The 14,773-nt window shown below is 37.0% G+C and overlaps 1 protein-coding gene across 3 annotated transcripts; it reads right to left on the bottom strand.

Moving 5' to 3' along the window:
* Positions 1 to 4,463: 4,463 nt before the first annotated feature.
* Positions 4,464 to 14,263, bottom strand: LOC149848030 (F-box protein At5g67140-like). Of its 3 annotated transcripts, none has more exons than XM_090014453.1 (5): positions 14,085 to 14,250; positions 13,716 to 13,862; positions 10,614 to 10,749; positions 7,419 to 7,517; positions 4,464 to 5,027 (listed from the first exon to the last, which is right to left on the bottom strand). In XM_090014453.1, the coding sequence occupies exons 1-5, from the start codon at positions 14,189 to 14,191 to the stop codon at positions 4,809 to 4,811; spliced, it is 708 nt and encodes a 235-aa protein (XP_089870579.1). In that variant the 5' UTR covers positions 14,192 to 14,250; the 3' UTR covers positions 4,464 to 4,808. The 3 variants fall into 3 exon arrangements, with proteins under 3 accessions (XP_089870579.1, XP_089870660.1, XP_089870738.1); XM_090014612.1 differs by having other exon boundaries at positions 4,956 to 5,040; positions 14,085 to 14,263; XM_090014534.1 differs by lacking the exon at positions 7,419 to 7,517.
* Positions 14,264 to 14,773: the final 510 nt, after the last annotated feature.

The following is a 14,773-nucleotide window of genomic DNA, read 5'->3' as shown; positions in this document are numbered from 1 at the left end:
ATAAAACTTTCCCTTCAACCGCAATGGCATTCTACGATTGCACAACACTCCAGTTGCACTTTTCCGTTTCATCCACCCAACCTTTATCCTATGATTTACATCTTCATCCTTTTGAATGATAGATCCCAAATATTTGAAACAATCATCCACCGATATTTCTTGCTCACCAAGCTTCACTACACTCCCATCACTACTTCGTTGCTTACTAAACCGACATTCCATATATTCTGTCTTACTCTTACTCAACTTAAAACCCCTTGCTTCCAATGTTTGTCTCCATAATTCTAACTTAGCATTAACCCCAGCTCTAGTCTCATCAATAAAAACAATATCATCAACAAACAACATACACCACGACACATTTTCTTGAATTGATGTCGTAAGCTCATCCATCACTATAGCAAATAGGAAAGGGCTTAAAGCAGATCCTTGATGTAACCCAACCATTATAGGAAAATTGGTTGTCACCCATCCACAAGTGCGGACATTGGTTACTACTCCTTCATACATATCCTTAATTATACTAATGTACTTGAGAGAAACACATTTTTTCATCATTGTCCACCAGAGAACGTCCCTAGGTACTCTATCGTATGCCTTCTCTAAATCAATAAAAACCATATGCAAATCTTTGTTCATCTCTCTATTTCTCTCAATAAGTTGCCTAAGAAGATGAATAGCTTCCATAGTTGATCTTCCAGGCATAAAACCAAATTGATTCTTCGATATCATGACAACCTTCCTCAACCTAGACTCAATCACCCTCTCCCAAAGTTTCATAGTATGACTTATGAGTTTTATACCACGATAGTTTGTGCAATCTTGTATATCACACTTATTCTTATATAGAGGCACCAAAGTAATCTTCCTCCACTCATTAGGCATCTTATTTGTCCGCCAAATCTTGTTAAAAAGATTTGTTAAGCATTCTAAACCTTTCTCTCCCAAGCATTTCCAAACCTCGATAGGTATACCATCTGGGTCAACTGCCCTTCATGATTTCATTTTCTTCAAAGCCTCTGCAATTTCTTTCTTTTGAATCTTGCGCATAAAGTCACGCTTCATCTCATGAAAAGGAATGGACAAGTCTCCAAGATCCTGAGCACGACTTTCATTAAATAGCTGATCAAAATAATCTTTCCATCTCTCCTTAATCTCCTCATCTTTGACTAAAACCCTTTGTGTTTCATCTTTGATACATCTAACCATACCCAGATCCCTCGATTTCCTATCTCTCATCTTTGTAAGCCTATAAATATCCTTCTCACCCTCTTTGGTATCCAATTTGTCATAAACCTCCTTATATACCTTATACCTCGCGTTGCGAACTACTTTTTTAGCTTTCTTTTTTGCTATCATATACTTCTCCAAATTCTCATTATCACGACCCTTAAATTTCTATAACACTCTCTTTTAACCTTAATAGCTAATTTGACATCCTCGTTCCACCACGATGTATCCTTACCTAACGGTGCACCGCCTTTAGACTCACCCAATACCTCCTTATCCACCTTTCTCATGCCACCCGCTATCTTATTCCACATTGATTATGAATCCTCCTCGAGACACCAATCAGCTTCCTTAACTACCTGCTCTACAAACATTCTTTGTTTAGCTCCTTTCAGTGCCCACTACTTAATTCTAGGATCTATCCTATGTCTATCCCTTTTGCGGCATTGTCTAATTCTAAGATCTAAAATTAAGACTGTATGTTGTGTAGCTACACTTTCTCCCTGTATAACCTTACAATCGATGCAACAACCCCTATCTCTCTTTCTAAGTAGGAAAAGAATTATCTGACTCGTATTAACCCCACTTTTAAATGTTACTAGGTGGGACTCCCTCTTCCTAAACCAAGTGTTTGCTAAGATCATATCATAGGACAAACCAAAATCTAAAATCCTTTCTCCACTTTCGTTTCTTTCTCACATACCATAGCCTCCATGGATACTCTCAAATCCATCCCTACTAATGCCTACATGTCCATTAAGGTCACCGCCGATGAAAAACTTTTCTCCATAAGATATCCCTTGTACTACTCCATCTAAATCTTCCCAAAATTGACGCTTAATGGAATCATCTAAACCTACTTGAGGTACATAAACACTAATAATATTAATAGTATCCGTACCTAATACTAATTTAATAAGTAAAATCCTATCACCCTTCCTACGAACCTCAACTACATTATCTATAAACTCACGACTCATAACAATCCCTACTCCATTCCTATTTCTATTTATTCCTGTATACCAAATCTTATATCCCCAAGGTTCTATCACTTTTGCCTTCTCACCTACCCATTTGGTCTCTTGTAGACATAAAATATCAATCTTTCTCCTACACATAACATCTACTAACTCTACCAACTTACCAGTTAAAAACCCTATGTTCCAAGTGGCTAACCTAATTTTATGGTCTTGGACTAACTTCTTTACCCCCACCCGTCCAACAAAGTGAGGGAACCCTTGCCTATTTGACACCACACCCGGGCGTCGGTGTGACGCGTCGCTTCCGGGCGACGACCTAGCAACCCTTGCCCATTTATCACTGCCTCCGGGCCTATAGAGTACAACGCGTCGCTCAGTAGGGAACACCCCGACGAAAATCTCATATTGGTTCATATTCATAAGGTATGACTAAGTTTTTATGCTGGCGGTCACTGGCCTACTGCAACCCTCCTCCTTTATCCGGGCTTGGGACCAGCAATGTATAACTAAACAGTTATACACAAGTGGAGTTTAAATGACATTTAGAGCTTAAAAGATAAAATAATAAAAGCAAGGGGCTTCTACTAGAGAAATTGGAAAACCATGATGAAAAGATCTATTGAGGGTCAAAGTGAGTATGCTAAGCTTGCACTTGTGATTTTATGAGTACGTAGCACAAATTCTAGCAATGTGTGTGTAGGCACACACGAGAGAGAGAGAGAGAGAGAGAGAGAGAGAGAGAGAGAGACTTGGATCCCCAAATATAATATTTGAGGTTCTTTTACTGGTCCGGATCCACTCAAGAGGATCTAGGTTTTAGTGTCATGGAACAGTGCTAGCTTGATCTGGCTAGGGGTGCAAAACGACCATAAATGTTTCCAAGCCTTACCTGGTTGAGCTCCTCTCAGTTTCATTGGTCAGGCTTGAGCTTAGCTCGAACTTAAGCTTGAGCTTGAGGGCCTCGGCTGAAGCTTGGGAGCAGGGGCTCGAACTAATGACCTGTGTTTTAAAACAGCATGAAGGCCAAACAAATTTATTGTGTTAATGTGTTCCATCCATATACATTCTAAACGAGTTTAAATAAGCCTTAATGAGCTTAATCCAGTGTTTGAGTTGGGGCTTGTTTATCTAATCGAACTTATGCATCTTGGTCAAACTAGGGTTTAGCTGTCCAGTATCATGTCTGGTTCAGGTTGAAACAACATGCCCTTCAATAGATTCACACGCAATCCTGAAAGTGCAACACGTCATTCCATTTTTCTTTTCAAGTAGATTTAATACATTGACCAGGATGGGACGAACAGTCAAAATATGTTATGCTGCAAATTGACATCTGGGGTATTCCTGGACTTAACATAAAAGGTGAAGAACATTTTGCGGGAGAAAAAAATGTGAAGATTTCACAGATTGCTGCAAATAGCTGTCAGGACTTATTTTTCAAATTCATAGCCAGACTGATATCATTTTAACAAGTATTTTATAGATTGGCAGGGAAAGAAACTTCAGCAGTTTAATCAAAGACACATATATGTTGACGTGTTTAACTGTTTATACATTTTAATTTTTACAGTGGACATATAAACACAACCAAATTATATAGAACTGGATTTTATTATCCAGTTATGTCTGACCCATTAATCCTACTATTTCTCTCAAGCTAGCAAGATTGCATGTCTGCCTAAAGGCCAACTAGTCAGCTAGTCTTGTCAAGTAAGTCTTCTGAAACATCAGTCGTAAAGTTGCTTCTGAAGTGATTCAGTCAAGCAAGTCTTCTTCAGGTTTTCTGACCCCTAGAGAGGCTTGCGTAAATTTTAGGTTTCATGCATTGGACCCAAATCAAAGGTCCAGCAGGTGATGCATGTGCCCAAAGCAAAGCAAAGTGGAGAACAATACCAAGGCCATTTCGTAAAGAGAAAGGCCATCATACTTGAGGAGGAACTGCTCTTCAATTCTTGATTCTCAAAGCATTGAACAAACTATACTAAATGGTTAAGGCCCAAATTCAACTACAAGTCACCTGTGATGACCCTGAAAATTGCAGCTACTGCTACTGTTGGCATACTTTTTTTTATAGGTAAGCTGGGGTTAGGCAGACCCCCACCAGTTATACAACCATACAATTGGGTTTTGAACTTGCAATGTCTCAGTGATGTACACTAACTCCTCCTACCAGACAGATGGAGCCCTTGTTGGTATACTAGTTAAAACTAAAGAATATGCACCTATCTTTAATGATACTATTAGGGTTTAATATTGAGATAAAGTTGCAATCAATTTATTCTCAACAAAGTAGTTCGAAGAACTTGTTTCTACACTAGTCTTCATATGACGATATACATATCTTACATGCAACCTTCTTGAAAACCCTGACCTGAAACTCATAGTAGAGTTGCTGACTTGAACACCATTGAATCGAGAAATCAAACATGATGAATATAATGCATTCCCTGTACATTCACGGCATGCAAACTAGGTTAAAGATGTCACATATACATCAACACTGATATTTATGAATGTGAACTGATTGTTGATCTTAAATGCAGCTTGCAGCACGGATATAAGTTGTCACTGAAGCAGAAATGGACGACTCTTCAGTCTTCAAACAGCTGGAACAAGTGGAACACTAGCGGTAGCACTGTTCAGGCGTAACCTCCCAGCTTTGATTTGCAGTGAAGGGCTGATAGAGAGCAAACTGACATAGCAGTCGACTGAAACACTCACTCCCCAAATGTTGATAGATTCAAGTTCATGGCATTTATTTACAAGTGCAATGAGGCCACTTTCAGTTACGTGGCGACAGCCCCAAAGAATGATTGCCTGAAAGTAATAGCTAACAAAGTATTACTTTAGAAAATGTCACTTTCAAGTGTGTGTGTGTGTGTGTGTGAAGTGAGAAGCTTTGTCAAGGAGTTGCAAGCGTGTTCTCATCAGATACTGTTCAAATCAGGCAATATCTCCATTGATTCTCAAATGTATCTGCTTTCATCCAATTTCCATTTGCAAAGGCTTACAATTATAATATGCATGATAAAAGATGCAACTCCTCTTTCCTTTTCTAAACAAATGAACTTGATATAACCCTGAAATGTTATAAAGAATGTAACCCAAGACATCAGAAATGTTAAAGGGCTTGATCATACCATAACATATTATAATGTATGATACACAAAAGATGATTTAGAGCAAAATTTTATAAATAAAAAATATACATTTAACTTTTTTATTTTTACTATAAAAAAGATTATAATGAGAAGGAAGGGATAAAGGTTGCCGGCTTCCAATCCAGCTAAGATATCATCATTATGTCCCAAGAACGCATGAAGGGCTCATATACTGGAGTTCTGGCACTGCAGGAATATAATGAAATTCTGAAAATAAAGAGGGAGGTAGTGTGGGGACCAGTGTTGTGAAAAGCGTTGAGGCGTAGCAAGGCGCTCCACCAAAAACCGAGGCTTTATTCTGAAAATAAAGAGGGAGGTAGTGTGGGGACCAGTGTTGTGTAAAGCGTAAGCCTCAAACAAATTTTTTGAAAATTAAAATAAAAATAAAAAAATATCTAAAAATATAAATAAATAAGTAAATGCTTTATTGATGAAATAACAACCAATAAGAAATATAAAATCTCAAATAAGTACTAAAAAATATGAGATTAACATATAAAAATAACTAAAAACTGATTACATAACTGAAAAATATATGAGATTAACCAAAAAAAGTTAAAATATACTAAGAAACTGATTACATAACTGAAATAACTGGAAAATATATGACATTAACCTACAAAAGTTAAAATATATGAGATTATTCTAAAAAATATGAGATTAACATATAAAAGTAACTAAAAAAATGATTACATAACTGAAAAATATATGAGATTAACCAACAAAAGATAAAATATACTAAGAAACCGATTACATAACTGGAAAATATATGAGATTAACCAGCAAAAGTTAAAATATATGAGATTATTCTAAAAAATATGAGATTAACATATAAAAGTAACTAAAAAACTGATTACATAACTGGAAAATATATGAGATTAACCTACAAAAGTTAAAATATATGAGATTATTCTAAAAAATATGAGATTAACATATAAAAGTAACTAAAAAACTGATTACATAACTGGAAAATAAATATAGTAATATACTAAGAAACTGATTACATAACTGAAATAACTGGAAAATATATGAGATTAACCTACAAAAATCTTGTTGATCATGTCTCAGAAATCTTGTTGTAAAATTTTTTTTTGTGCCTTGAGGCACAGAGGGCCGCGCCTCAAGGCGAGGCGTGCCTTTTGCGTCTCAAGGTGCATTTTTTATAACACTGGTGGGGACCAAATCTTTGTTTGTGATCTAGAATGACAAACAAATCAAGGGGAAGCACTGGAACTTATTGTTCAGATACAATGCACAAGAAAAGAAAAGAAACAAGCTTCTGGTGGACCTTAAGGATGAATCAAAATGAACAAAAACTATCCAATTTATTCTTATGGTGAAGGTGGCAGGATTCAAATATGACAAGAGACAACACTGAGTCTATAGCTCCCTTCTCCCCATATGGTGCTTATCTTCATTTACTCTAGGAGCTGGAGCTACATAATCTGGGCCTGGCACACAGTATTCACTAGGACACTTCTAAGAAGTGAATCCTTAAGGGGGTGTTTGCCTGCAAGATAAAGTTATCTCCAGAGATAATTTTGTCAACTTTTTCTCCTCAAAAAAGGGAAGAAAAACCTCCCACCAATGCAAAAAGTGGGGAGTTTTTTCTTCCCTGTTTGATAGGATTTGTGGGCCCCACACAAAACCATACTTTCGCCTCTATCAAATGCCCCCTAACTAACTTGCAAGATACTAAACATGGAAGGTCCATGGGGTTGTGCTCTAAAGAATGCCTCAAGCTGCTGGCATAAAATCAAGCTTTTACACATTTAACAGCATAATAAAGTTCTTATGTAAAACATATGCAGAATGAAAGGATTATGGAGATGTTTGAATGCACTGAAGTTGTACAACCATTATGGCATGTTATTGGTACATTTGAATTACTAACTAGAAATATTTTTCTTTTTTTACTTATGCAAATGAAAAACAATTCATTAGTCCACAACAGAAAAAAAGATGAGAAACAAATGGTCAGCGGTGTACGAAGTCAGATGTAGAACATCTAGGAGAAATAACAATTATTAATTTTTCATTGCCTTACCTTCAAATGTGGGCAACTATTTGCGATTGCAAACAAAGACTCATCTGTGATAAATGTGCCACCAATATTCAGGTGACGTAAAGAAACAGCTCTCACTACCTGCAAACCCATGAGGTGCACCAACAAGTAATTTTTAAATCAATGAGAATCGACTATTGGACAAGAGATACAAACAGAAGTAACAAAATTTGACCTCAAAAACACCACAATCATCAGAAAAATGATCGAGGGTAAAGGGATAAATTAAGGTCACAGTTTGAGACTCCCAATCTAAAATATAGCATTGAAGAAAGAGGCTCAGTAATGAAGTTGAAGTTGAAGTTGTATGTAAAAATTATTATACATACATGCCTATACATCAAATTGTTTGTTGTTGAACATAAGGAACTTAATTATGACTCTTAGCGTGTAACCTGTTTTTTGCTAATTTATCTTGAAATCTATGCACATTTATAAGACATGCAAAATAATATCTCACTTGTATAGATGTATATATAAGGTTGTATAAAATTTTATGTATAACTTTAGCCTTGAAAAACAAAATCATTCATGAGTTTATTGTAGCATATTATCCTTGTAATTTATAGGAAAAAGGAAGTGTTGAAAAACAAAAGCATTCATGAGTTTTTTCATATTTTTCCATTGCCACTTCATTGACAGAAAGCCCTGATACTCCACGCATTCTCTAACGGGAAAATAGAAGTTAATTTTGTTTTACAGTTTCGTCTTTTACTTCTTTCTCCTTTCCCAATATGTATATTGAATGGTAAACTGGGAGAGGTTTCTTTCCACCTTTTCTTCTTTCTTCTTCCCTGAATCAAGGCAATACTGAATGACAAAGGAGTGGAATCAATGGTTCTTTTACTTTTTTCAAAATCAATTTTTGTTGTTAAATCTTCTTATCTTTGCCCTATGATTAGCTAGTAGTAGTCGCATTATCCTCCTATAGGTTGTAGTTTCTTATTTTTCATAAACTTTACTTGCAATGATCTTTTATGATTTTTTAAAAAATTCCATTGAAAGAAATGACTTGCTGAGGCACCAGACTGTCACACAATGAGCCATTGGGCCAGGCTTGGACATTCTGAACAAAGCTTCGGGTTTTCCACTCATGAGTCGCAGATAACAGACAACCTATGTCACATGGATATGGGTACGGGTGCATGTATGAGTATGGGTACGGAGGGTACGGCACGGCTATATATATATATATATATATATATATATATATATATATATATATATATATATATATATATATATATATATATATATATATATATATATATAGAGAGAGAGAGAGAGAGAGAGAGAGAGAGAGAGAGAGAGAGAGCATGCATTAAGTATGGATCCATATTAGGGTCCATATCAAATTTAAAAAAAAAAGGTCTGTAAGGGGGTGATTGTAATTTTTGAAAAGGAAGGGGAGAGGAAGGTCTTTATCAGAAATAAAAAAAATCTGTAAGGTGGGGGGTGGCTGTAATTTTTGGAAAGAAGGGGAGGAAAATGATTTTTTTTTTTAATAAAAAGGTAGGTCTCTCTCTCTCTCTCTCGGGCAGATTGGAAGAAGAAGGTATGCTCTTTCTCTTCCTCTTCCGTCTTCTTCTTCTTCCTTCTCCTCCTCTTCCTGTTCCTGTTCCTCTTTCGTCTTCTTCTTCCTTCTCCTCCTCTTCCTCTTTCTTCTTCCCTCTCCTCTTTCTCTTCCATTTTCTTCTTCCTTCCCTTCCTCTTCCACTTTCGTCTTCTTCTTCCTTCTCCTCTTTTGTCTTCTTCTTCCTTCTCTTTTTTTTTTCTTCTTCTTCCTCCCTGCCTTTCACCGACATCAAAACAAAATTGTTTGGGTCAGGGTTGGACCCGAGCCGATCTGAACCAGCACGTACCCGTGCTGCATCCGGTACCCGTACCCATGTCGGGCCATGTCGACACGGGTACAACTACGCAATAGCCATGTCTATGTGACATAGCAGACAACCATAGGCTTCTAACATGTGTTGAATAGGGATGAACAAAAATATTATTATGGATCTCACTATCGAATATATTAAACAACCTATTAGGTTTAGACCGAGTTTACCTTTCTGCCATAGGTCAGCTAATCATATATTATATCTTAATGTAAACTTAATTTTAACATATGCTGATGAAAATAACAAGCTGGTTCAGATTCTCCTTTGGGTTCTTCTCAGTCAAGAGTGCTAATAAAGTTTCAACCCAATGCACTGTATGAAGAATTTCTTTTTGGATGACAAAGAAACATTAAATAATATACCTTTCATGTCATATAAATGGCAATGTTTCCTAGCAACCAATGCCAGAGTAGCATTATGCCTGTCATCAGGTGATGCATGGGTTGTCATTAATTAATTTCAAGGACACCTCCCAATTCTAGCACCAACCAGAGGGCAGTTAATTTCAAGGACACCACCCAATTCTAGCACCAACCAGAGGGCACAACGATAGACAACCTCAAGTATACTCACAGTTCAAACATCACTGTATACAAAAATATACAAGTATGTGAATTAAGTTCCTGCTCAGATCAAGAATGTAAATAATACATGACTCTACAGTGAAAAAGATCTTTCTAGGCCTGGACCCATCACAATTCAATCTTCGCATGCAGTAGAAGAATGATATCCTATTGTAAATATTATAAAAGCAGAAGGAAGGGCAATAAGTGGCAACAATTTGATGTTTCATTACTTTTTTTTTAAATGACATGATTGCCATGTTATGTAACAGTGTAATTAAAAATTTGTTTGTTCATTCTTTATGTAGTTATAAAAAAAAAGTTACATGGCATATGGTAATTTCCTAAAAAAACTCTTTAGTTACCTTGTAACTCCTACTTTCCCACGACTCTCTCTCACTCTCTCCCATTAATGTTCTCATCAATGTGAGAGCTTGCCTTTTCAATACCCAAAATTTTTCTTAAACAATAAAACTACTGTATCAAGAGGCAAAATAAGACACACTGACCAAAACAAGAAAAAGATAAAAGTTAGTATAAATGAAATCCAAAATATGCTGCTTGTAAGAGTAAAATAATTTTTCCCTGAACAGCATATAGCATAACTCAATGCCAGTATATGACAAAAGTTGAGATCATAGAATGTCCATGAGTGAGTCGGTCACTTTCATCCCCACTAAAAGTACTGACAGGAATAAGAGATCATGATGGAGTAAACTGCTTACCAGTTGAACCACACCTCTATCAGTGATTGCTGCCATGCCCCACAAGGAAATTGATGTCAGGATGCTACAACATTTTGCCAATGATATTTTGTACAGTCCATCATCCGTTATTCGGCAACCCCAACAGCTTCTTGAACTACAAAATCAAAACTAGAATCAGACATGATTAAACCATTGAGAACATATTTACAACCTCATCAGATAGGGGTACATGGTAACATGAATATCTAAGATTCCATTCAATCATCCATAGGAAGCAAAACAACTTAAAGAAACTATTCAGCAAACTCTCCTATATATTACAACATACAAAAAGAAGGAAAATTAATATCTTGATGAATTTCATTCCCCTGTTGCCAGGACTCATGACATTTTTCCAGTCTTTAATCAATAACCAACATGCCACTCCTATGCAGCTTCCACAGAGAGGTTTAGCAGGTTATTGTTCCAGATCAAAGATCACAGTTACTCCGTCCCTCGGAAACTTTCAAAAAGTGTTTGAATATTGTCCATATGGATACTTGGAACTCATACGAAATTTTATGTGCACTGGACATACACCCAACTTGTCGTACAAGGATAAGACTCGGGATGCAACATGGGAATAAAATGGACTTTGACAAGCTAACAAAGTTTTAACTCCATTTGCTCCAGGAGTACAAAGCCAGGAAAGGTATAGATGGTTTCCTGATCTAATTTCTGCATAAGTTCAGCTCAAGTTCTCATGAAATCATATAAAACCTCTGACAGCATGACTCTGTTTTCAAAAATCAGTTCACTTTTATGTGGTTTCCAGTAATTTTAGGAATAGTATGGCACTTGCTAATGACACTTTAGGATAAAAAGGTAACATGAAGGGAGTTATACATGTGGCACATGAAATCGAAAAGGCAAACGGCAACTTGAGATTGGATCCGTTTAACATTTTGGTTCCAGACAAATGATTTATTGAAACCGAGGGTTGTTTATCTTGCTAGCCTATCTATTACCTAATGGACATTTTCCTACTAACGATGGGATTTGGTGAACTAAATCAAGTTTGCAACTTTTATCCTTGTGGATGCTGTTATAGTTAATGACCTTGTAATTTTGGTGATTGAGGGCATCTAAAGCCAACAAGGAATGCTGCGGGAGAGGATACTTACTTTGTCCCACTTTTTCCTGTATCTCATTCTCTTTGTTTTTCTTCATATGTTCCTTTGATTTCCTACTGGAAATATCAGACCCACAAAACATCTCGAAAAAAAATTTCAACTCTTTGTGATTCTTCAGATGGGTCCTTTTTTCTTATTAACCATGTCCATACTGCCTGCTTTTTATCTAAGACACAGTGGTATGTAGGAAGATCACCAAATCCCTTTGTCAAGTTGTTTTGGACAAAATTGGAGATAGATTAAGGAGGCCACGGAGATGAAGGCCCTCCTAATCCTAAGTTCATCTAGGCGTAACTTATCAAATGGAACCAGTGGAAATGGGAAGCATTCCTTCTAAAAAAGAAATGGCAAGCATTCCAACACAAGTAGGAAGGCTAGATGCATGCAAACTCTGAAGTTGTTCTGGTTCCAAATAATAAACATGAAGTCATCTCAAAACTAAAATCCAAAGGAAAGTTTTGTCTAAATTTAGATTCAAGGATGGCCTTCTCAACTGGCTAACCTCCCTCTCAACTACCAAAATCATGCTCTACTGGATTCTTCTACATGATTAGGCTATAGCTGAGATTCCTTCCGCTCTCTTTACCAGAAAGTAGCCCTTCAGTATGCCCAAAATTCTCCCTGGCTGGACAATACTAATACCTCATATAACGCCAGCAGATTGTCTTTCCCACAACAAGAGATGTGCCATTTTCTCCTTGCAACCTGTCTCATTTGAATGCACTGGTTGGTGGTGGTGCAAATTAACACAGCTTCTTGTCATTTGTGATGTTACTTGTAAATTGTGACACCAGCATCAGATTAAGAGTAAATAATTAAGCTAAGGGTGATAGAATTTCACAAGATGTCGTCGATGACCAAAGTATATTGAATAGCATAAAGTTGGTACAAAGTCAGTGGGCAAAGAAAGTTTGAAGGGCACGACATTATAAGCTCGACAACACGGATTTTGAATCAAGGTCATAGTCACAAATATCAGTATTGGCTAAATCTTGGCGAGGCTATTTATTGCAATATTATAGGTTTGGTGATAAATCTCAGAAAATTCGCAGGAAAATCTTGAGGCTTAAAAAATAAAAAATATGCAAAAATAACAAAAACAAGTAAGAAAATATCATGTTTAGATTATAGAATACATATATAATAAAAGAAATAAGTAAAAAAGGTAAAATAAAGAAGAAAAACATATTTAAGAGGTAACAATAATTGATAATATCGTGATATTATCATGATAATATCACCATATTCTTGTGATAATATCACAATATTATCAAATTGACAAAATTTTACCTATAATATAGTTTGATGAAAATACAGTGATAATATTGCGATATTTTATCTGTGACTATGATCAAGGTTCAAGCCTGCCCTTGGGCTCTGACATGGAATTGAGATAAATTTGAACTGAAAAAAATGGGAACATTCACTTGTAACTGACACTGGGTGACCAATTATATGCCTTCATCTAAAATTCTTCTTATTGAAGCATTACCTACGGAAATCGATTGAAACGTTCCATGTTGTTCTAGTGGGATGCCACTGGCAAACGTATATAATTTTTGTATAGACACGAGGAGAGAGGCTTCCACAGAAAGCAACAATACGAGAAAACAGTTGCTTATTAACATTCTACAAAATATTGTCTAGTTGACAAATTGGTTCTCCAGATAATGCATTGTTGTGTTCCACGATGAGCTAAGAGACGCCTTTTCCTTCCTGGTAGTCTCAATAATCAATAAAATTTCCATGTTTTGGTTGTGAAACGTGAGAAAAAAGACCGTCACAATGACACTGCGTTGGTTTATCTTTTTACTTATTTTGATGGGTTTGTGCGAATTTGGCAATCAAAGAAGCAGGAAGAAAACCAGAGAGAGAGAGAGAGAGAGAGAGAGAGAGAGAGAGAGAGAGAGAGAGAGAGAGAGAGAGAGAGAGAGAGAGAGGTTCTCACATGTCGAGCTCTCTGAGGTTGAGGGCGGAGTGGACCATCCTGGCGGTGGAGTCGTCGTCCATCTTCCAACCAGCAAAGCTCAACCTCTCCTTCCTCGCCAGGCTCCTCTTCACCCCTTCCCTCCACTTCCTACACACGGCGCTAACCCTACCAGAAGAATTCAAAAAAAAAAGAGAGATAAAGGAGTTCAGAAACCAAGAATCGAACATAAAAAATCCAATTTCAGAAACCGGAGACAACCGACTAAATCGTTAACTAAAGCAAGAAACAAAAAAAAAACGAGAAACGAAACGAAGAAATCAATCAGGACAAAAACGAACGAAAGGAAAAAAACGACGTCGATCGAAAGAAGAAGAGGAGAAAGAGTACAGAGCCAAGTCCTTGAAGGAGTGAATGAAGCTGAAGCAATGGGAGAGGATGTCGACGGGGAGACGTTCGATCTCTGGATCATCAGCCATCGATTCCACCGCCCTCATTTTCCAACAGAAGCAAGAAGAAGAAGAAGAAGGCAGACACGCCTCCCTCTCTCCCTGGATTCATCAGCATGACGAGGCGATTAAATTGGGGGAGAAAGAGAAAGAGAAGCGTTGAAGCTCGACCCGCAAGCGAGCCATGATGTGGTCATCCTCTCGTCATCTGTCCATTTCTGATTTCTGACTTCCTGGAGGGAATTCAAAGTGGCAGCTAGAGATGCACACGAGCCTGAAGAAAAATACGTTGAAAATCAAGGCTGATGCTTGGTTCTGCCACGTTTCATGACATGATAGGTATTAAATAAAATGTTTTCGAGGTTTTCGGTAGAATAAGATCCGCCTCTAAACGTGGCAGAAAATAATTCCTTGGTTTTCTTTTCAACCATAAACTTCTTCCCTTAACTTGTTCAGCTTGGCCACGAACTTTTACCCAAGGCACATCTCATCTGAGCCCTCCATTTGTACGCCATTATGATGGTCGTCCATCCGTATCATCAACGGCATTGATGATTAAGGTACGTCCCGTTACAGATGATCATAGATTCATAGCTACGCATCCCTATGACAGCCGTTCATCTTGTTCAA

Source organism: Nuphar pumila, chromosome 1 (assembly GCF_984573655.1).
Source record: "Nuphar pumila chromosome 1, dmNupPumi1.hap1.1, whole genome shotgun sequence".
NCBI classification, from domain to species: Eukaryota; Viridiplantae; Streptophyta; class Magnoliopsida; order Nymphaeales; family Nymphaeaceae; genus Nuphar; species Nuphar pumila.
The sequence above is the reverse complement of the archived record's forward strand: the minus strand, read 5'-3'. Positions and strand labels throughout refer to the sequence as shown.

Bases quoted from the DNA above. Each gene is read 5' to 3' on its own strand.
- LOC149848030 (XM_090014453.1), bottom strand. From the start codon at position 14,191: ATGAGGGCGGTGGAATCGATGGCTGATGATCCAGAGATCGAACGTCTC. The intron at 10,750-13,715 runs GTGAGAACCTCT...TTGATTTTGTAG, and splicing joins AACCTCAGAGAGCTCGACAT to TTCAAGAAGCTGTTGGGGTT. The intron at 5,028-7,418 runs GTAAGGCAATGA...TATTACTTTCAG, and splicing joins ATAGTTGCCCACATTTGAAG to GCAATCATTCTTTGGGGCTG.